Consider the following 21,980-nt stretch of genomic DNA (forward strand, 5'->3'; position numbering starts at 1 on the left):
ATAATTTTTTAACATTTTAATTAAAATATGATGTAAAAAAATTAGTATATTTGGGATAATTTTTTTGGTTTTTTTAAGAAAAAATGTACAAAAAGTAAAGAGAAAAAAATCTTTTACTTTTTAGTATAGATCGTTAACCTTTTAATTTTTATAGTAATTTTTTTACTTTTAAATTAAAAAATAATATTACCAAATGAGGCCTTAATCGACTTAAAATTATGAACTCTATTTTATCCACTAATCACAATATCTTAGATCATCACGTAATCATATTCCCAGATCATCCATTAACCACTTCTGTTTAGACTCTTTTTAAGTGGCTCCAAACGGTGTTAATTTTTTATTTTAACATTGTGAGGACTGGTCTTGACTTTTTTGAGTGTAGGCTAACTTTGAAAACAGAGCCTCCGTGTATAAAATAAAATAAAATAAAATAAAATTATAGTTAAAAGTATGAGTAAATTAAAAATATATATTTTGATATTTACTTAAAATATAAATTATTTTTTGTGATTTAAAAAATTATAAATATTTTCTTGTTAGAATTTTTTATTTAACAGAATTAATTTAAAAAATTATTTTTTTAATTATTCTTTGACATAATAATAAAATTACTTGAATTATTAATTGAAATATATTTCTAATATCATTAAAAATTGTTAATTGACTTAATGATTTATTAATAAAATTGACGATTTGTTGTGAAATTAGAAATTTGAGAGAGTGAAATGTAATTTTTAAAACCACAAGAAGCGATTCGTATGTATTTGTGATTTACCCTTGAAGTATTAAGTATGTATTAAAAAATCTGTTTTTTATTAAAAAAAAAAAAAATCAACCGCATACTTTTAGCATAATTATACTAGCCTTTCTTTTCGTATGATTAAACTGACCATAACTAATGTCAATGATAGGTAGATACTAAAATAAATAAATATAAATATACATTTTAGCATGAAAAAGATAATAATATCAATTTTTTTTTTTAAACCCAAGGTAGTAGTGCACTTGGTAAAGGCCTGGAGGTTAAGACCCCAAGTCTCAAGTTCAAAACTCCTTGAGCCAATCCTCTAGGCATAGTGTAGTTTGTGCTCGATACTCCCCCGCTACGCGAGTCTTAACTTAAGCAGAATTTGTCTTGGGAGGTTGGGGAAAATTTTCAAGTTATAAACTTTTACTCAGAGCGGATAACAGGACAACTTGATGATTTCTGCAAATGACACAACCTTGAACCTACGAAAGAGTGAAAGGATTTTCTTGTAACAAAATATATATACATAAAAAGGGTTTGATACTCTCTCATTGCGTGAGTCCTGACTTAAGCAGAATTTGTTTTGGGGTGTCGAGGCAAATTCTCAGGTTATAGTCGTTTGCTTGAAATGATTAATAAGACACTTTGGTGATCTCTGCGAGGCGCACTACCTTGAACCTACAGGAGAATGGTAAGATTTTCCTATAACAAAATATATATATATATATATATATATATATATATATATTCATACAACTAACGAATTATTAATAAAAAAAAAAATTTAAATGTTATATAAATTAAAACATTAACATTAAGGGAGGTGAAAATAATTTGCGTTTTTTCAAAACTTTAGTGTAATTTGTGTTTTTTTAAAACATTAGTGTAATTTGTGTTTTTTCAAAACTTTAACGGAGGTGAAAATAATTTACTCTTATTATTATTATTGTTTATTATTAATTTTTTATTACTATTTGCTTGTATTTGCATAAAGTTTATTTTCAAGTCTAATCACTAAGCTTGTATGTTGAAATTTGTTTGCATAGATTAAGATATAAATAAAGAGTCCTGCTACAGACCCCCACTGGGGGTCGACCCCCAGTGACGTGGCGAACAGCCATTCGCCAGTTTTCTTTTTTTTTTTTTTTTTTTTCCTTTCTGGCCAATCACCCACAGCCACGTGGGCTGGGGGTCGCTGGGGGTCGCCCCTCACTGGGGGTCCCCCGCATTTTCCATAAATAAATCATCATAAAAATTTAAAAACATAAAAATCTAGTTTTTTTTGCTTCATAATTTAACAAAATTCAATTTATGATAAGAAAAAAACATCAAACAAAAGTTAAAATTATAATGCTCCCTCCGTCTCAAAATATCAATCCCTTATTCTATTTTTTATTGTTACAAAATATTAGTTCCTTTTCAAAAATTAAGGACAAAAATAATATGAATTCTTATTTTGCACTTCTTTTAAATTTATTAACAACATAAAAAGTACAATTATGACAATTGATATTCCCTAAAAAAAGTAATATCAAAGGGTAATTTTGAAAAATCAATTTTTTTAAAGTGTAATGATTATAATCCTAAAAAAAGTTAGATTCTTGTAGGGATGAGTAGCGGATATATCGATCCGTCAAAACCGACCGATCCGCCGCATTTTGGACGGATGCGTGATGATGAGCGGACAGGTGCGGATTGATTTTCTCCAATTCGCCAATTTGGCGGACGGATGGCGGATTTGAGATTCCTTTGGCCGCAACCGAACCGCCAAACCACAAGCACCCCTAGTAATTTATAAGACTTTGTGTTTTCAATTTGTTTAGATATTTTGTTTGTGTTTTCAATTGAAAAATAGTTTAAATATTCTGTTGAAAAAAAAAATTCAAGTTGAATATATTTTTTGAATTGAAAAAAATAAGCGTATTATTTATCTCTATTTTTTAGTTTTTAAATCTAACTATATATAGATGTAAAAGACATACAATCTCTACTACTGCTCTGTTCATGATTTTGATGGTTTGAATTTTTTTTATATTTTAAGAATCACAGATTGTAATACTTTATGTGGATGAATCATGCTGTGATTGTAATATGTGAATGAGGCATGTAGTGATTGTGATATTCTAAAGTTTCAAACTTTCTTTCTTTGGATGAGGCATACAGTGATTGTAATACTTTTTTAAGTCATTGACTATAATACTTTCTTTTTTTTTTCAGGAAGTGCACAAGTTGAATTATGTTAAAAATTTATAAAATTTTAAACCGCCAAACCGATTTGCATCCATTCGCCAAACCATCAATCCGCTTAATCCACATCTATCGGATTGGCGGACAGATGTGGATTGATTTTCTCCAATCCGCCAATCTGACGGATGGATGGCGGATTGGAGGTTCCGTGGCCGCAACCGACCCGCGCCCACCCCTAGATTCTTGAAAATGAACTATTATTTTGGGACACAGAGAGTACCAAACAAAAATTTAACCAATTGTAGAAAAACATCATCTAAACATTATTGTTCTGTAGTTTTAGCTTTCTCAAGTTGAGATGAACTAAAATGATCTTACCAAATCCAAACGCTCTCTCAAATTGATATGGTGACTTTAGAGAAACCAAACTCAAACGTGAACGAGGAAAAATTTGAAAGATAAAGAGTCAAAATAAAATAAATTTTAAGGGTTAAAGTAAAAAATAATTAAATATAAAAGGGAAAATTCTCAATGATGATAGGAAAAAAATAAAAAAAAAAATTATAAAAAAATTTAATTATTAATATTTATAAACTTTTTTATTAATTTGTAATTTTTTTTTAATTGTTGTGATATTTTTCCAAGAAAAATGGTGATAAATCCAATCTAAGAAATGTATAAAACATTAGGTCCAGTAGATATTTTTTTATTGGTGATGGATTTATCCACTCTTTGTGAAATTGTTTTTTTTTTTTTTAACTCATTTGTGAAATAGTTTGGTGAGAAGTCATTCTGTTGATTTTGGAGGACATTTTATTTTCAAATTTATCTGTTGACTTTTTTTTTATCTATTTGACTTTTTCTGACTATCTGTTCAAATTTATATCTATTTGTTCAAATTTTTTTCCTATCTATTCAAAATATATATCTATTTATTCAATTTTTTCCCTTTATTTGTTCAAATATCTATCCAAATTTTATTATCTATTCAATTTTTTCATTTATCTGTTTAAATCTATCTATTCCAATTTTATTATTTGTTCAATAACAATAACAAATTTGTCTTTTGGAAATCCAACAACAACAACAAATTTATCAGTTAAAAATCTATATCTCTTTCTACCATGTATCTGTTCAAATTCAACAACTTTGATCGGTCTTTCTTTGCTGAAAAACCACCCATTATTTGTTCAAACAAAACATATGGATTTGCAATATGTTTCATCATCATTAACAACAACAACAACACCACACCATTATATCAACAACAACGACATAAAATAAAATAAAATAAAATAAAATAAAATAAATAAAAAATAAGAGAGAGAGAGAAAGATGGGATGATTATGTGTACATACACAAATGATCATTCACCAAATCTGAGCTCAAATCTTAAAAATAAAATAAAATAAAACGGATATGAAAAAATCATATTCATATCGATATATATATATATATATATCTATTTCTCAAATATGATTTCGCGATAGATATATCTATATATAAAAACACAGATCTCATGTTGATGATGAAACAGATTTGAGAATGGCCGAGATAATGAAACAGATATGTTTTTGAGTGAAGATTATGATGATGATGATGGCTCATGGCACTCTTCGACTACGCCACGGTGAACTAGAGAGGCGATGATAGGATTTGAGAGCTGAAACTCAAGCAAACAAATTGTGAACTTGATAAATTGAAAATCGATTGAATTAAACTACACTAACAAGAAGAGTGATTGAAGAACTTATTGTATGTATAGCCTAGGGCTTCGAAGAGATGATCTTTTCCAACGTTAACACTAGGCATGGTGAGATTGAAAGAAAATGCGACGTTCTGGAAAACCCTACGGTAGACGACGACGAGATCTACGATCGATGAGATCATCGGTGTAATGGATCTCGAGTTTTGATTGGCGACGAACGGCGGAGAAAAGAGGATTTGAGAGCTAACAGATACGATGACGACGCTAGTTCGGCCGCAGCAAGAGGACGATGGCAAGATTGTCGGAGGCTGAAATCTAAATGATAGAGGGTTTGGAACCGTCGATGGATGAGAGAGAGAGTGAGTGAGTGAGTGAGACGATTTGAGAGTTTTGAACTGTGGTGTATACTATATATATATATATATATATAAGAAATGATATTTTAGTTATTTTATTTAAACTTATCATTTTAGGTAAATTTAAGCAAATAAAATCAAATTTAAAATTTTAGAGAATATAAATTTAAAATTTTTGAGCGACTATCAAATTTAGAAAAAGGTGAGTGTAATTCACACAATTTCAGTTGGTCCACTGTCCTTTAAGACCGGCGGACAGGCCCTGATTATTGTTGACCAAATCAACAACAGTATGCGGTTTCATTTTGTCAACATTTACTTTCCGGAGACAGCAAAAACCTTGAAATCACTTAAGCAATGTTGCATGTATTAAAAAAATTATGTATAAATATTATTGAATATTTAAATATTATTATTTTATTTTGATAATTAATTTTATTTGACCTGTTGTATTTTAGTAATATTGTGTTTTGTGTAGGATTTGGTGAATAATTTAGAAAAGGGAATGAAAAAAAAGTAATTGAAATATAAGTGAAATATTTTATTCATATTTCGTACTCATTTTTTTTTCTCTTTCGTAGTCCCTCTCAAAATTTATAAACCAAACACAACTTAAGATTTTTAATAGTAAGATTGTTACTATCACTATAATTATTCATTGTGCTTTTACTAATTTAAGTAATCGTAAATAGTTGATACTAACGTTATGTTTAGTTAGGAGATTTAGGTGGGGATTTGAAAAGGTAAAGGAAAAAAATAGGTGAAATGTGAATAAAATATACTTATATTTCACTTAATTTCACACATTTTCTTTTTAGTTTTTCAAATCTTTTTCTAAATCTCTTAACTAAACATATAATATAAAATTAATGTAAAAGCAATAACCTCAAGGGTTTGGTTTGATAGATGTTGGGACTTGGGGTTTGCTTCCTCAAACATCTCAGATTCAAGTCTATTTGTCAGCAAAAACTCTTGGGGTGTCATGGACCGCAGGGAGTAAATTATATTTCGAAAGGCTTATTTAAACTATACAAACTTAATATGCGGGTAAACTGACTCATAATACCTTACATATAAAATAATAATAATAATAATAATAATAATAATAATAATAATGTAATACTCTAAGGCGTTGTCTGAGAAGGTGAATTTTTAGCCAAATTTATTACAAGTTATCATATTATTCTTTCTATTTTTTCAAAAGGTCAAAAAATCAATTTCCAAACATCTCTTAATTGCCCAGGAAAGCAGGTGAAATGAACCAACTTAAAAAGAGTAGTTGTCCTGTTTCATCCCTAATAATTAAATTAAAAATAAAATCCTACTATTATAAGTAAGATTTTAGATCAATTGGTACCCAATATGTTATTTATTTTATTTTACTTTATGTTTATTTATTTATTTATTTATGGCACTGATTAGATTATACATTACTTTTTTAAAGTTTAAATTTGAATATGAAAAAATTTGAGAGATTTGTAAGACTCGCAAAGTCTTATTTCGATGATATGAATCATTAATTTTATAGGATTGTATATATATTATCTATGAAAAAAATTAGATCAATTCAATAATTATAACATTTTTATTTTATTACATTTATTTTTTTAAAAAAATAAACAATAAGTATATTTTTAAATATAGACCGTCTATTATTTCAAAAACATATTTATCGTTGATTTTTTTGAAAACAGATACGATAATGAAATTGTTATAATTGTCATAATTGTTAGATTAATCTAATTTTTGTCATGATATACATAAGACGTTATAAAATGAACAATTTAAATTATTAAAATAAGACTTATGATAACATTGAGAGAAGCCCAAACTTAGATAATTTGTGCAAACTTTACCATTTACTTGATAATTACTTAGAGCATCTTCAAGAGGATAGTTAAACAAAGATTGTTAGGCATTTTAGCCAATATAAGTCTAATTTTGAGTTCCAATGGGTTGGCTATTGGGCTAGCTACTTTACCATCTTATTTTTTTGGTAGTTACAATTGAAGAGCCCTAGAGGCTCTCCAAACAATTATAAATGTATATATTTTAGATTTTTGAATATTTATATCTTGGATTTGGGATTTTATATATTATATATATATATATATATGTGTGTGTAGCAATTTTATATATTCTTTCAATTCTGTTTGGTGAATTACGGAATAACTTATTTTGTATTTGTATTTTTTTTTCTCCTCATTCTACAAGTTTTGTATGTTTGTATGGGCAAATTTATATTAATAAAATATCAACAATTAGTATTTTTTTATTTTAAAAATTAATTAAGTTAGTTTAAACGATTGACTAAAATAAAGAGCGTGGTTGAAAAATATTATAGTTAAAGTAATTAGACAAAATAAGGAGTGTATTTTTTTTATACTTTAACTAATGAAAAATGAAAAGTGTGACATGCACTTGTAAAACAAGAACTATTAATTACTTACATATAAGAGAATTCCATCTATGTAATAAATAGTTCAAGCTTCTAAATTGAACTGTTGATCAACAATTTCCTGATTCCTCGAAGAAGAAGAACAAGAAGAGAAAAAAAAAACAAAAAACAATTTCCTGGGCACAAGAACATGCGTCTCCCTTTTCCCATGTGTGGAGAGTCTTTCCACGTCCCAAATTTTTCTGTGCCCAGACAACTTTTTTTTTTTTTTTTTTGAACAGCTGTGTGCCCGAACAACTTGAGAAGACATGCAAGAATTCGAATTGGACCAGACCAAAATCCCATCTTCTGCGGCCCCCACAGTTTTTTTTTTTTTTTGAAAAAAAAAATCAAGATTTTAATTATTAATAGTTATAATATTTATTTTTAAAATATTTATTTATATAATTCATAATTTCTCTTTTTATTTATTTATTGTGAATTCGCCCCCACAGTTTGACCAACAAACAAATTCAAAAATATTATAAAATGCATTAAGAAGATTTTTTATGTTTTGATTAGTATGTATTATTTTATCGTAAGTATAATGAAAAAATAAAAAAATATTTCATAATAATTTTTATGATATTTTTACATTATCCTGACAATACTGATAGTCTTAGCCTCTCACAGCTGCCAACCATAAACTGACAATTCTAGTGCATCATCAAATGATCTCTCTCTCTCTCATATTTACACCCTTCATTGATTGGAGAAGACATATATAAGATTTGAGAAACCGCCTTTTATTAATTTTATTTTACATATCCTATATATATAGTAATTTTTTTATTAAAATATAAAGTAAAAAATTAATATATTTATTAAGATTTTTTTGATTTTTTTATAATAAAAAAATATGTAAAAAGTAGAATAAATAGAAATGAATCTTTGAAACATTTTTTTTTTTTTTGGTATGAGTTAAATTTTTGTGAAATTTTAATTTTTTTTAATAATTTATTAATTTTTTTTTTTAAATTATATTTTCCAAGATGAGCCCTAAGTCTAGGATTCCAGATATCATCTCAACTTCATGGTAAAGTTGGCTTAGGGATTGTTTGGGATGTTAAAAATAAGTGTACTTTTTTAAATTTTTAGACTAAAAAGTTGAAAAAAATATGATTATTTGGGTTAATTTTTTAAATTTTTATGAAAAAATGTGTATTAAAAAATTATATAAATTAGTATGTAGGGGAAAATTCAGCATGCTTGCTTATCATTTTTCAAAAACACTTTTTAAAAAATTCTACTTTCTTATTTTTCGTATTTTTTTGTTTTTATTGAATTTTTTTAATATTTTGAGCAATTTTTTTAATTTTTAGACATACCTAACATATATATATCTAAAAAGTTAAAAAAAAAAAAAATTGAAAAAAATCTTTTAAAAATTCACTAAATACCAAAATAGAAAAAAATACGAGAATTCAGTACATTTTTTTATATTTTTATGTATTTATTAATTTTTAAAAATATTTTTTCACAAATTTTTTACTTTTTAGATACATCTAAGTAAGGTGCATCTAAAAAATTTTAAAAAAATGTTTAAAATTTTAAAAACATTCATTAAAAACAAAAAAACACGAAAATCAAAAAATTTGTTTTCAAAAAACTTAATTCAAAAAACTCAAACCAAGCACACTAATTAAGATTGGGAGTTGTGCAGTCGTACTTTTTAACTTTGGTGAATAGTGATAACTTTTTAACTTTTTGAGTAACTTTTTGACATTTTTGGCACATGCCAAACTTAGCCTTAGTGCTAGTTTGGCATAGCCTAGAACAAGGTAAAAAGTCACAAAAGTTTTTTAAAAAATTAAAAAATTATCACTATTTACAAAAAAAAAAAATATAAAAACAATAAATTTATACAGGAAAAAAGTACAAGTCAATTGTGTCCATTGTAGTGATAGTACACTATGAAGTGATGGTACAAATTTACACGGGAAGTGCACAAAAAATTTACATAGGACGGTGTTGTTTGGGCCGTTGAGCCTATTACGGGTCTCGTTTTGATAATATTAACCGTTCAATGTGTATAACTCGTCGAGTACCATATGCTTGTATATAATCATGTTGATCGGATATCAATAGCTATATGATCAGATCGGTTTTGTATAAAAAAATGGACGGTGAACAAATTAACGGTTGACAAAAAAACTGATCCGATGAGATAGCTATCAATATCCGATCAATTTGATTTTTTACAAATATTAGTAATCGACGAGTTCTACACATTGAACGATTTAGATTATCAAAACGAGATTCGTGGTGGGGCCGAACAGCACTGACCAATCCACCACACAACTTGAAAGCAACGCAACTAATTGGTTTCCTAAACAATCATTGTCAGTACACGCATAGGGGGCATTGGGGTAATCCAATAATTTTATTATTTTATAGAATATTTTAATACACATTTTTTCGTAAAAAGTCAAAAAGTTATCCCAAACAATCATATTTTTTTTCTCTACTTTTTTATTCAAAAAATACACTTATATAGTTCATCCAAAACAACTCCTATTAACTTAATTTAAACTTATTTTGGTAATTTAAACTAATTATTTTATATAACTAATTGAAAAAATTATTTGTGCACAGAGTTAAATTGATTCAATATTGATTATTACACTATCAAATTATTTTTATCTATACCAACCTAAATATTTTAAAAAATAGATTGTTCATATATTATAATATATATGTGATTTGATCATATAATTATTTATGTTTGATCAAATTAATTTTTTACATACATATTCTTTTAATTTATCTTATGAGATAAATAATTTAAATCACAGAAATAAATTCGAGTTAATTCACTAATTGATCAATTTTACTTGTGAGGTTGAGACTTGTTGAGACTTTCAACAATACTAGTGCATATAAACCACATTTATGTTTCTGAATAATTTTCTCAATAACATTTTCCAATTGAGATACGTTTTATACGGCTGAGCCGCAAAAGCTCTACGGACGTCCATTAATTTTTGAGAAATATTAAAAATCTTAAAAATTTTATCAAAATTTTTATCAAATCTCTTATATGATATGAGACTAATAATATGTGGGTTTTATATGATCTCACACTTATATTAGATATTTGATAAAAATTTTGATAAATTTTTAAAATCTCTAATATTTTTGATAATTTTTTGCTACATCAGAAAATTAATAAATGAGTGGGACAACCAATTTAAGAGGTTGTACATACAACTAAACCATAGTGTACTTCCTTTTAGAAACTTACCAAACTCAAATCCTCTCTCTCCGCCCAACTCCATTTTTCTCTTCAGTAATGTTGGATATCATGAAAAAAAAAATTATGAAAATAATCATAAAAGATATGTAATTCTTAGATTATACTTAGAATAAAACACCATACACTAATCAAGATAATCTAAAAATCATAAATTTTTCATAATCATTTTTATAAAAAAAATTTTTTGATCCTTAACTTTTCCCTTCTCTTTCTACAGACCCTAAGTTCTCTCTCTCTCTCTCTTCTCAGTGTCCGCTCCAATACTCATTAAATGAAAAGCTTACCCATCCTCTGCCCTCTAAAATTGGACCACTCTATTATTCTTTACTAAATAAAATTATTTTGCCTCCCTTTGAAAAGTGGGTTGACTTTTTGACTATTTAAGCCTGATCTCAAAAGCTTGGTTTGGGAAGGATTTTTTAGCTTTTTAGGTTTTTTGAATTTTTTTGTGAGAGAAGAGTGTAATGATTATGGGTTGGATGTGATGTTTTGTCTGTTGTGACTCAAATAGCCTATTCTGTCTTTATGGCTCAAAGAGCCAAATGAACCCAAATGAGCCCTTCCCATACAACACCATATATATATATATATATATATATATATGTATGTATCTCTAGTTTTCGATAATAAAAAATAAATTCAAAAAGAGAGTGAGGTTTGGATGACACAATATATTAGAGAGAGAAAATTTTAATTTGTTCATTCTTTTTTGAAATTTTCATTTTTGAGTGAAAATGGAGATTTTAGATGGAAAAATTAGAAGTTGCAAGGCAATGAGTGACAGTGTTGTAATTGGTGATTGAAAATGATGGTATGGGTTATATTGCTGTGATAGATTTACTGATGGTATAGGTTTAGTCATTATGCAAAAATTAATAAAAACAAAATTAATATTTAATTTTTTGAATTCAGTTTTATAAAAATAATTTTTTTTTCGTTTTTTTAGTGAATATTTTTAAAATCTTAATCAATTTTTTTTTTTACTTTTTTAAATGTATCTTACTTAGATCTATCTAAAAAAAATATATCTGTGAAAAATATTTTTAAAAATTTAATAAATAAACAAAAATATAAAAAATATATTAAATTTTCCTCTCTTTTTTTTTAATATTTGGTAGTGAATTTTTTATAGATTTTTTTTACAAATATTATACTTTTTAAATATATTTATATTAGATGTGTCTAAAAATTAATTTTTCTAAATATTAAAAAATTTCATTGAAAATAAAAATATATAAAAAAATAAATTTTTTTGAAAAATGAATTTTGAAAATAAAAATCAAATAAAGTGAATATTACTATAATGTTAGGCATGCCGCCTGTAAGAATTTATGTATTATTGATTGATATTGATATAAGATTGTTGTGTATATTGATTGTATGTGATGTTAATTACAAGAGAAATCAACTCTCTCTTTATAGAGAGAAGCAATATACATTGGATTCCAAATGATGGGCATTACCACCGAAAGCAAAAAGAGAAAAGAGAAAGCTATACAATTGGCAATATTATATTAACAGCCCCCCTCAAACTCAAGGAGGATAGGTACTAGCCAACTTGAGTTTGGAGAGAGTAACAAAACAGAAAAATAAGCTGACAATTAAAAATGGGATAGGAGACACTGTATGGTCGTGTCGGACCGTTGTAGCAGACAGTTTACGGGGTCATGTCGGACCGTTGTAGCAGACACTGTGTGGTCGTGTCAGACCGATGTAGAAGACAGTTTACGGGGTCATGTCGGACCGTTGTAGAAGACAGTTTATGGGGTCATGTCGGACCGTTGTAGCAGGACAGTTTACGGGGTCATGTCGGACCGTTGTAGAAGACAGTTTACGGGGTCATGTCGGACCGATGTAGCAGCTGACCGGAATCAATGTCGGGACAGTTTACGGGGTCATGTCGGACCGTTGTAGAAGCTGACCGGAATCAATGTCGGGACAGTTTATGGGGTCATGTCGGACCGTTGTAGCAGCTGGTTGTGGTGGTGCACCAAGGGGGCGACTTAGGGAGTGCGCCATGGGGTGACTTGAACATGATACTAAGTGCGCCATGGGGTGACTTGAACATGATACTGTGTATAACCCCCCCTCAAACTCAAATAGGTTGGAAGATAAAAACCTATTTGAGGTTGAAAAGGGATTGATAAAGCTGACTGGTGTAGAAGACACTGGATGAGTGTGTATATAGGCTGCCCAAAAAATATACATGGATGTAGATATCGAGCCCTTAAAAGTTGTGCCCTCAAAAGGTGTGCCCAATCTGTCAAAAGGCGTGCCATCAAAAGGCGTGCCCGATGCATCAAAAGGCGTGCCAAAATGATGGCGAGGCACGTGAGTGCCTTGGCTGGCGTGCCTGTTTGTCTGGCGTCAAGAGGCGCGCGATGCGCGTGGCTGCCTCGGCTATAAGACGGAGGCTGAGGCTGAGGCAAAAAACCTGCGAGAGATATTCTGAGAGAGATTTCTGAGAGAGATTCTGTAACACTCTGTTTTCTGAGAGAGATTGCTGAGAGAGATACTGTGTAACACTCTGTTGCCTAGAAAATGGCTGCATCGTCTTCCCGCGGGCTGCTCACCCTCTTTCCCGAGCTCAACGAGTCCACAGGAGAGAGAACTGGTGCGGTGTCCCGTGAACCTCAACCAAACACCACTGGGTTTGCTCCGTTGAACTTTCCGATGCAGTCGGTAGAGCAAAAAATGGCAGTGCAAACGGATGTGGAGGCTAATCAGTATACTTTGAAGGCATGTGTGGAAAGCATGACGGCGGTCACAAATTTGTCGAACCGGCTGCAGAGTAGAACAAATGAGGTGCAGCATTTAAACTCCCAGCTGGCTCTGCTCCAACGCATGTATAAGGATGCGCGAGCAGAGATAAGCGTGCTAAGGGCAGAAAACAAGGAGCTGAAGCGGAAGGCCACCGTGATGTTCCGATTTGGAGGGCCGCCATATGCTGCAGTGGAGGAGCAGGGAGTAGTGATCGTGCCCAGTGGAGTGGGAAGCACGGAGGCAACACCGTCAAGGGCCGCCCAGGACGGAGGCAAGAAGAAAAGACCGGCGGCAGAGTAGAGAAGAAATGTCCCGCCTGTGGATGTGGGTTTTTGTTTTTTTTTTTTTTTTTTTTTTTTTTTTGTTGTGGTTGTGTGGTTGTTTTTGTTTTTGTTGTTGTTGTTTTTTTTTTTTTTTTTTTTTTTTTTTTTATTTTGTAAACTGGGGATCGGGGTGAACCCCCATGTGAATAAAAGAGTGTAGTGGGTATGAAAGCAGTTCGGCGTCTGCCTTTGTTTTTTTTTTTTTTTTTTTTTTTTTTTTTTTTTTTTGAAAAAAAAAAAAAATAATAATAATAAAAATAATAATAAGAATGGAAAACCGTGGGCTTCAAAACTATATAATAATAATAGATTAATGGTTTGATTGTGTAATAATATAGAGTAATAGTGAAAGCATGTGCCGGGTGGAGCAGATAAAGAAAAAGAGAAGATAAAATAAAATAAATAAAGATAAAGTGGGGATAAAAGGAGATGATTATGTTTGTTGTAAAAAAAAAAAAAAAAGAAAAATAAAAAATAAAAAAAAATAAAAAAAATCAATCACGGTGAGTGAGGAAAGGAAAAGGAAGTGGAGTGTCAGATCCACTCACACTTGTTTTTTTTTTTTTTTTTTTTTTTTTGTTTTTTTTTTGTTTTTTTTGCTTTTAAACAAACATGGTGATTATGTTTGTTTTTAAAAAAAGAAGAGAAAAATAAAAATAAAAAAAAAATCAATCACGGTGAGTGAGGAAAGGAAAAGGAAGTGGACTGCTCATGATGCATCCTAATCATATCATTCCATGAAAGCTGTCATTAAGCATGGTGTGCAGCCAAACAAGGCCCAAATCAATCTCCTCCACCAAGAGCTGGAGCCCAATAATCAGCTCCATTGTCATTTCCAACATGATGAGTGCAAGATACTGGAACCAAGCACAACCCTCTACTCCTCAAGTCCTTTGGAGCTTCCTGGTTTCCCTGACCAGAGTCCACAACAAGTGTACAATTTCTTTCTCCTTGGACAGACTGTTGGTGCCTCATGTTTGCTGAAGCATTGCAGAAGTAAGGGGATGTTGCAGGATCATCAACCACGGCGTCCAAAAAATGGGATAGGAGACACTGTATGGTCGTGTCGGACCGTTGTAGCAGACAGTTTACGGGGTCATGTCGGACCGTTGTAGCAGACACTGTGTGGTCGTGTCAGACCGATGTAGAAGACAGTTTACGGGGTCATGTCGGACCGTTGTAGAAGACAGTTTATGGGGTCATGTCGGACCGTTGTAGCAGGACAGTTTACGGGGTCATGTCGGACCGTTGTAGAAGACAGTTTACGGGGTCATGTCGGACCGATGTAGCAGCTGACCGGAATCAATGTCGGGACAGTTTACGGGGTCATGTGGGACCGTTGTAGAAGCTGACCGGAATCAATGTCGGGACAGTTTATGGGGTCATGTCGGACCGTTGTAGCAGCTGGTTGTGGTGGTGCACCAAGGGGGCGACTTAGGGAGTGCGCCATGGGGTGACTTGAACATGATACTAAGTGCGCCATGGGGTGACTTGAACATGATACTGTGTATAATCGGGACATGGAAAGCAGGGTTGGGACCAAGTCACCTTGGTGGCCCGAGGCGAAGAAGAGGAGGAAGAAGATGAGTTGCTGCGAGGGACGAACTCGGGTGCAGCGGCGGCACCATCGACGTGGCAAAGGTGGCGTTGCATGAGCTTGAGATGGGTTGAGTCGCAGATGAAGTGGCCCGGATTCTCTACCATGAGCTCGGCTGCTTTGACAGGTCTTGTGTAGATTTCAAGTCTTCCATCAGAGAACAACACCTTTACTACTTCTACGCCATTGCTGCAGATTATTGAAGGAGCACAGGATGTTGCTGCATTACCCATGACTGAAGGATGAATGAATAGAATGAATGTAAGGATGGGCACAGAGACGGGTTGTAAACAGAGATAAGCAAAGAGATCAAACTGATATTATTTGGATATAAGCGTTTGCAGCTATGGATGGAAGTGTATTGGGTGTGAGAGTGTTAGAGAGCATGCCCGAGGGAGGGGGCTAGGACAGTGACTGAGATAGAAGAAGCTAGCGTATGTGTAGAGGTCCGGCGGGCGGCCAAGGCGAGGTTGCCACCCGCCGGTGAAGCAGAATGACTAGGTTGTTAACCTTGCTCTGATACCATGTAAGAATTTATGTATTATTGATTGATATTGATATAAGATTGTTGTGTATATTGATTGTATGTGATGTTAATTACAAGAGAAATCAACTCTCTCTTTATAGAGAGAAGCAATATACATTGGATTCCAAATGATGGGCATTACCACCGAAAGCAAAAAGAGAAAAGAGAAAGCTATACAATTGGCAATATTATATTAACACCGCCGATGCCGGTGATAATGGTGGCTGGCCATTCGAACTTGTAAGGAGAAAAATGAAGAAATAATTAATTAGAGATGAGAAAGAGAGAGAGGGAGAGAGAGAAATGACGAAGGAAGTAAGATGCAAATGGGTTTGCAGAGATAATTACGCTTTGTAAAATTTATAATCTGATTCGTCCAGTTCAATCCGGTGAATGTGGATTATTTTTTGAATTCGTGGTTTGGTTCTGAATTAAAAAATTAAAAATTCGTAGTCTACAGATCGGTTCCGGAACGATTCTGGATTGAAACTGATCCGGACCGTATACAAATAGTCTATATTTGTATTATACACCCTCCCTCATAGTATCTTTTCTTATTCCATATAAAATTTAAATCCAAACCTAAACCTGCAAAGTATCTTCTTTTATTGTTTTTATTTATTAGTTTTTAGTTTTAATTTGTAGTAGTCTAAATACTTATGGTAAACCAGTTTTCTTATGATTGTTTAAATTTTATAACAGTATTTCGCTATTATAGAAAAATTTATTGCTATTGTGGAACTAATATGATACAATGGCCTCATTTGGGAAGTGGCTATTTTAGTAGACTATTTGGCTTTTTGGCTATTTTAGTATGCTATTTTAGTTTTTGTGTTTGGGAAGATAAGATAGTAGATTTTATTTGAGTTGTTGTATTAAAAAGTGTGTTGAAATGATATTTGAAATTAAAATGACAAATTTGTCTTTAAAAAAAAGGTTTTTTTAAATTGCTATCAAGGGGTAAAATCGTAAAATGTTCATTGATGGAACAATATTTCTAGCTGAGAGTGTAGGCTGTGCCTACACTGCCGGCTGTGCAGTCCTATATATATATATATATATATTGAAAAAGCTTACAAAAGTGACTTTTTGGCTAAAAAAAATTTTTAGGTTATAATAGCCTCTTTAGGCACTTCCCAAACAGCGCAAATATTTATATTTTTGTGAAATTAAAATATTTTATATTTTTTTTGTTACTTAATTACGTGAAATCAAAATTTTAAACCGATCTAATCCTGGTTTAAATGAATTGATTCATATGAATTCTATGATTTAAATAAATTAAATTAATTTTAATTTTTTTAAAATTATAGATAATAAATTAATTTTGATTTCACTCTAATCCACATCAATTGGAATCATACTCACACCCAGACAGAACAACAGTTTGGGAGGAGAAGATCCACCTAAGGTTAAATTGATGAGTCTTTAAGATGACCCAATTTACTTTTAGTTTTTTCTAACGTGGCAGGATATTATTGAGGCTCCGCTTGGGAAGAAAAAAGTTCAGTTTTTTTGACTAAAATAGTCATAAAAAATAAAATAGGCTATTTTAGACACAAAAAATAAAATATCAAATCCAACCTATAATCATTACAATTCTCTCTCATAAAAAAAGTCAAAAAAGTCAAAAAGTCAAAAAGTCCTTCCCAAACTAGGCTAAAATAGCCCAAGCTAAAATAGCCAAAAAGTCAATCCACTTCCCAAACGAAGGTTGACTAAATTTATTAACTTTCACAGCAGCGTCGTGTTAAACTTATGCTTTCTCAATCAATAATATTAAGTATTATGAGAGAAATATCATAAAAAAAAATTTATGAAGATTTTTTATCTTTAAATTAATTTATAGTGCTTGTAATATTTTATTATATATTATACAATACCATTAGATTAGTTTTATAAAATCTTTTATGATATTCTTTTCATGATGATGCGTAGAATTATACCTTCTCAATTTATAGTTTGAGTGCATATATAAATGGGAACCACATATGAGATTTACATTATATAAATCTTATATAAATTTTACACTTATATAAAATATTTAGTAAAAATTTTAAAATTTTTAGAATCTCCAATATCTTTAAAAAAAAATAATTATCAAGAAGAAATGTAAGAGATATTTATATATTTATAATTTTTCATTTATACTCTATTATAAACATACATACACTCCATGTATTTATAAAAAAAAAAAAATTCTTTTCCCACAATTTCCCATATATAAATCTTGGTGTCCGGATCCTCTAGAGTAACTCTCTAGAGTGATCCTCTAGAGTGGATGATCCGACGGCTGAGAATCGTCCTCACCAAAACGACGTCGTTTTGGTGAGGACTTTAAAAAAAAAAACCAACTTTTCACCCCTACAAGCCAATTTCGGAAAATCACAGTGTGTTCACAGACAGACCATCTTCTCTTTCTAGAAATCCCACTCTCTCTCTCTAACAATCATGGCGATGGAGGCGAGGAGACACTGCTCTTCTTCTCTGTGGTTCTCTCCTCTCTCCTCCCTCTTCCTCCCCAGAGGCGACCTCCTTGCTCTCATCTTCGTTCTCTCTCTCCTCCACCACCTCCCTCTTTCCACCGTTTCCGTCGCTGACTCACACTTCGAGGGTTTCAACGCAGACGACGAAACCCTAGACGATGACTCTCTCCATCTCATCGATCTCCCTCTCCGATCCCCAACACCTCCGACTATCACTCAGTCCGACACCACCGAGTCCGATCATGGACCCCCTGATCAAACCCCTTTTTCAGCTGATTCAGATATACCTTCCAAACCCTCAACGAGTTCGTTCGAGTACTGGGACGAAGACGAATTCGAAGGCCTCCCTGTACAATACCAACCTCCAGAAATCGTGAATTTAACCGATTCCGAATCGAATTTGGATTTGAAAATTGAAAAAACTGTGAAGAACACTGCTAATGTTCAACGATCGTATTTAGTCGAAATTGCGTGCGGATGGTTCTTGGTTATCTTTGTAATCAATTATTTCTATGGTAAGAAAGAGAATGAGAACATTGCGTTGGCTTGGGTAACGAAATTCGAGACCAAGGACTCAATTTTCGACAAGAATTTTAGTCTTTTGGGGGTCGGTGATGAGGCTGACTCGCCATTGTTGTTGAAAGAAGGATAGAATGTGCTCAAATTTTTTTTTTTTGTTTTTTTTTTTTAAACTTACTCACCAAAACAACATCGTTTTGATGAGTTTTAATTTCAACCATTTGATTATTTACTGTAGGAGATCACTCTAGACATTATACTCTAGAGGATCCTGACGCTAAGCTGGCTTGTCAATTCCAACAACCTGCTTCTGCATATATGTACCCATTAAGCCCTCTCCAAACACGTCCCCCAAAAAATTTGCCACACCACAACTCTGTATCTCTCTCTCTCTCTCTCACAAACACACACACATATGGAGTATCATTCCAAGCCCAGCCATGGAGCACCACCACCACTCTAGAAAAACATATTCATTCGACCCTCATGGAGCTCCTAAGGTTCTCAACTCTACTACTCATGCTCTCCATGGAAGCTTTTCTTTTCTTACAAAAATGGGAACCCATTTTTCATATACTCTCACTCTCTTCATTCCTCCTCTTCTTCACCCTCCTCAACTACCACCTCTCAATCCCACAACCAGTCTACCTCCTAGACTTCTCATGTCTCAAACCACCAGACTTCTGCAAAGTCCCCTTCTCCACCTTCCTCGAACACGCCGGCATGGCCGGTTTCTGGGACGAAAACACCACAGCCTTCATGGCCAAAGTCCTCACTTCTTCAGGACAAGGCCAACAAACCTACCTCCCACCATCTCTACACCACATTCCACCAACATCACACCACCACGAAGCCATTAAAGAAGCACAAATGGTTCTCTTCCCAGTATTCGAAGACCTTCTCTCCAAAACCAATCTCTCTCCTCTCGTTATCGACATACTTATCGTCAACTGCAGCGGGTTTTGCCCCGTCCCTTCTCTCTCCTCCATTATCGTCAACAAATATGCCATGCGAGACGATGTTAAGACTTTTAACATTTCCGGCATGGGCTGCAGTGCAAGCGCACTCGGCATTGACATGGCTCAGAATCTTTTGAAAGTTTACAAAAACTCTCATGCTGTTATTCTCAGCACTGAGATACTGTCCACCGGTTGGTACCCGGGAAAAGAAAAATCCATGATGATTCTCAACTGTATGTTTCGTATGGGCAGTGCAGCTATATGGGTCACAAACAAAAAAGAAGCTAAAAAGTTCTCCAAGTATAGGTTGTTGAGGACTTTGAGATCACAGAGCGCTTTTGATGACAAGGCTTACTATGCGGCCTTTCGAGAGGAGGACTCGAAAGGAATGACCGGTGTGACACTCAGGAAGGACGTGTTGCAGGTGGTCGGAGAAACTCTCCGGCCAAACATCACCGTCCTTGGTTCGTGGATTTTGCCGGTGACGGAAATGTTCCGGTACGTGGTTTCGAAGGTTTGGAAGAGAGTTATTGACAAGTCTGTGGAAATTTACATGCCGGATTTCAGGTCGGTGATTGAGCATTTTTGCTTGCCGGCGTCGGGGAAGGGGATGATAAGAGAGATAGGGAAAGGGTTGAAGCTTGGAGAGAGAGATATGGAGGCTGCTTTGGTGACATTGCATAGGTTTGGGAACCAGTCTTCATGTTCAGTGTGGTACGAGTTAGCATACATGGAGGGTAAGGAGAGAGTGAAGGAAGGTGACAAAGTGTGGATGATTGGGATTGGGAGTGGGATTAAGTGTACTAGCCTGGTTTGGGAGTGTGTTAGGCCCATTGTTGGGGAGGCCCAGAAGGGCCCATGGGATGACAGCATTGATAGGTATCCAAACTTGGTTATTGGTGATGATAAAGATGTGTACTAGCTCAGCTCCTGTTTTTCACATCTTTTTCCATTCAAGAAGTCTATTCGACTTCAAAGTGTCTAAAAGAGATAGGTATCATGGATTTTTTTTATGAATTTTTTTTTATGATAATGATTATAAAAAATTTGTAATTTTTAAATTATCTTGATTAGTGTGTAGTGATTTATTTTAAGTGAAATCTAAAGTCACAGGCCTTTCATAATTATTTTCATGAAAATTTTTTTATGATACCTAACATTGCTGGTTTAAAATATGTCGTTCAAAAAAAAAAATGTCTAAAATATCAATTAATGCTTTATATTATATTTAAAGTTGTTATGGGCTCATAAATAAATTTTGGCCTCTGATGAGATTTATGTTTATTTTTTTAAAAATAATGTGATATATATTAATTAGTATATTAACTAATGTATTAATAGATGATGTGATATCATTTAGAAGTTTTAGATATTTATAATATGTGTAATAAATGTGATCAACAATAATGTCATAATACTAATTGATATATTAATTAGTATATGTAGTACGATTATTTTTTTTATTATTTTTTTTATTTTTTGAGTTTATAGACTCGCTGTTTTGGCTGTGTTGGTCTTTAAAGAAAAGTTTGTCCTTTTGCCAATGAATTTATATTGAGAAAAATGTTTGAAATTCTAAAAACAAACTCTCTAATTTTGGGTAATTATTCAATAATTTTAGAATATGAATATATAATATTTTATAATTTTGTGATTGGTAGAGAAGGTAGATAGGATATTGTATTGAGTGATTAGAAAATATAAAAAAAACATATTGAATGATAATTGGTTAAAAATTATAGACACATGATATTTTAAAATTACTGAACAATTTTTTTTATAAATTTAATTCAATTGATGTGACATAATAAAAATTAATTTTTAATTTACTACACGCTCTACTATATAGAATCTAATCACTTGCACGTCTAGGTGAATTTATAAATTTAAAATTATAAATCTCGAACTTTTGTACTATATTAATTTTCTTGTTTCTTTCCAATTTTTTCAATTACTAATGCTCAATTGCAGAGTCTCAAGTTCGTATGATTTTAAAAATAAATTATTTAATTATAAATTTATATTAACGATTCATGTAATTTTAAATTTGTGTCATTTTAATATATGACTTTTTAATTATGATACATTTAATCTTAAATTTTGAATTTCGTT

At 31.8% G+C, this 21,980-nt stretch overlaps 2 protein-coding genes across 2 annotated transcripts; both read left to right on the forward strand.

Moving 5' to 3' along the window:
• The first annotated feature begins 18,355 nt into the window (after positions 1-18,355).
• Positions 18,356-19,042, forward strand: LOC145805558 (uncharacterized protein At5g49945-like). Its single transcript, XM_082900733.1, has one exon. It carries the CDS (start codon positions 18,356-18,358, stop codon positions 19,040-19,042), a length of 687 nt encoding a protein of 228 aa, XP_082756859.1.
• Positions 19,043-19,198: 156 nt separating this feature from the next.
• Positions 19,199-20,929, forward strand: LOC114274813 (3-ketoacyl-CoA synthase 5). Its single transcript, XM_028216788.2, has one exon. It carries the CDS (start codon positions 19,228-19,230, stop codon positions 20,788-20,790), a length of 1,563 nt encoding a protein of 520 aa, XP_028072589.2. The 5' UTR covers positions 19,199-19,227; the 3' UTR covers positions 20,791-20,929.
• The last annotated feature ends 1,051 nt before the right edge of the window (positions 20,930-21,980 follow it).

This window comes from Camellia sinensis, chromosome 1 (genome assembly GCF_055761805.1).
Source record: "Camellia sinensis isolate YWXY chromosome 1, ASM5576180v1, whole genome shotgun sequence".
In the NCBI taxonomy this organism is placed as follows: Eukaryota; Viridiplantae; Streptophyta; class Magnoliopsida; order Ericales; family Theaceae; genus Camellia; species Camellia sinensis.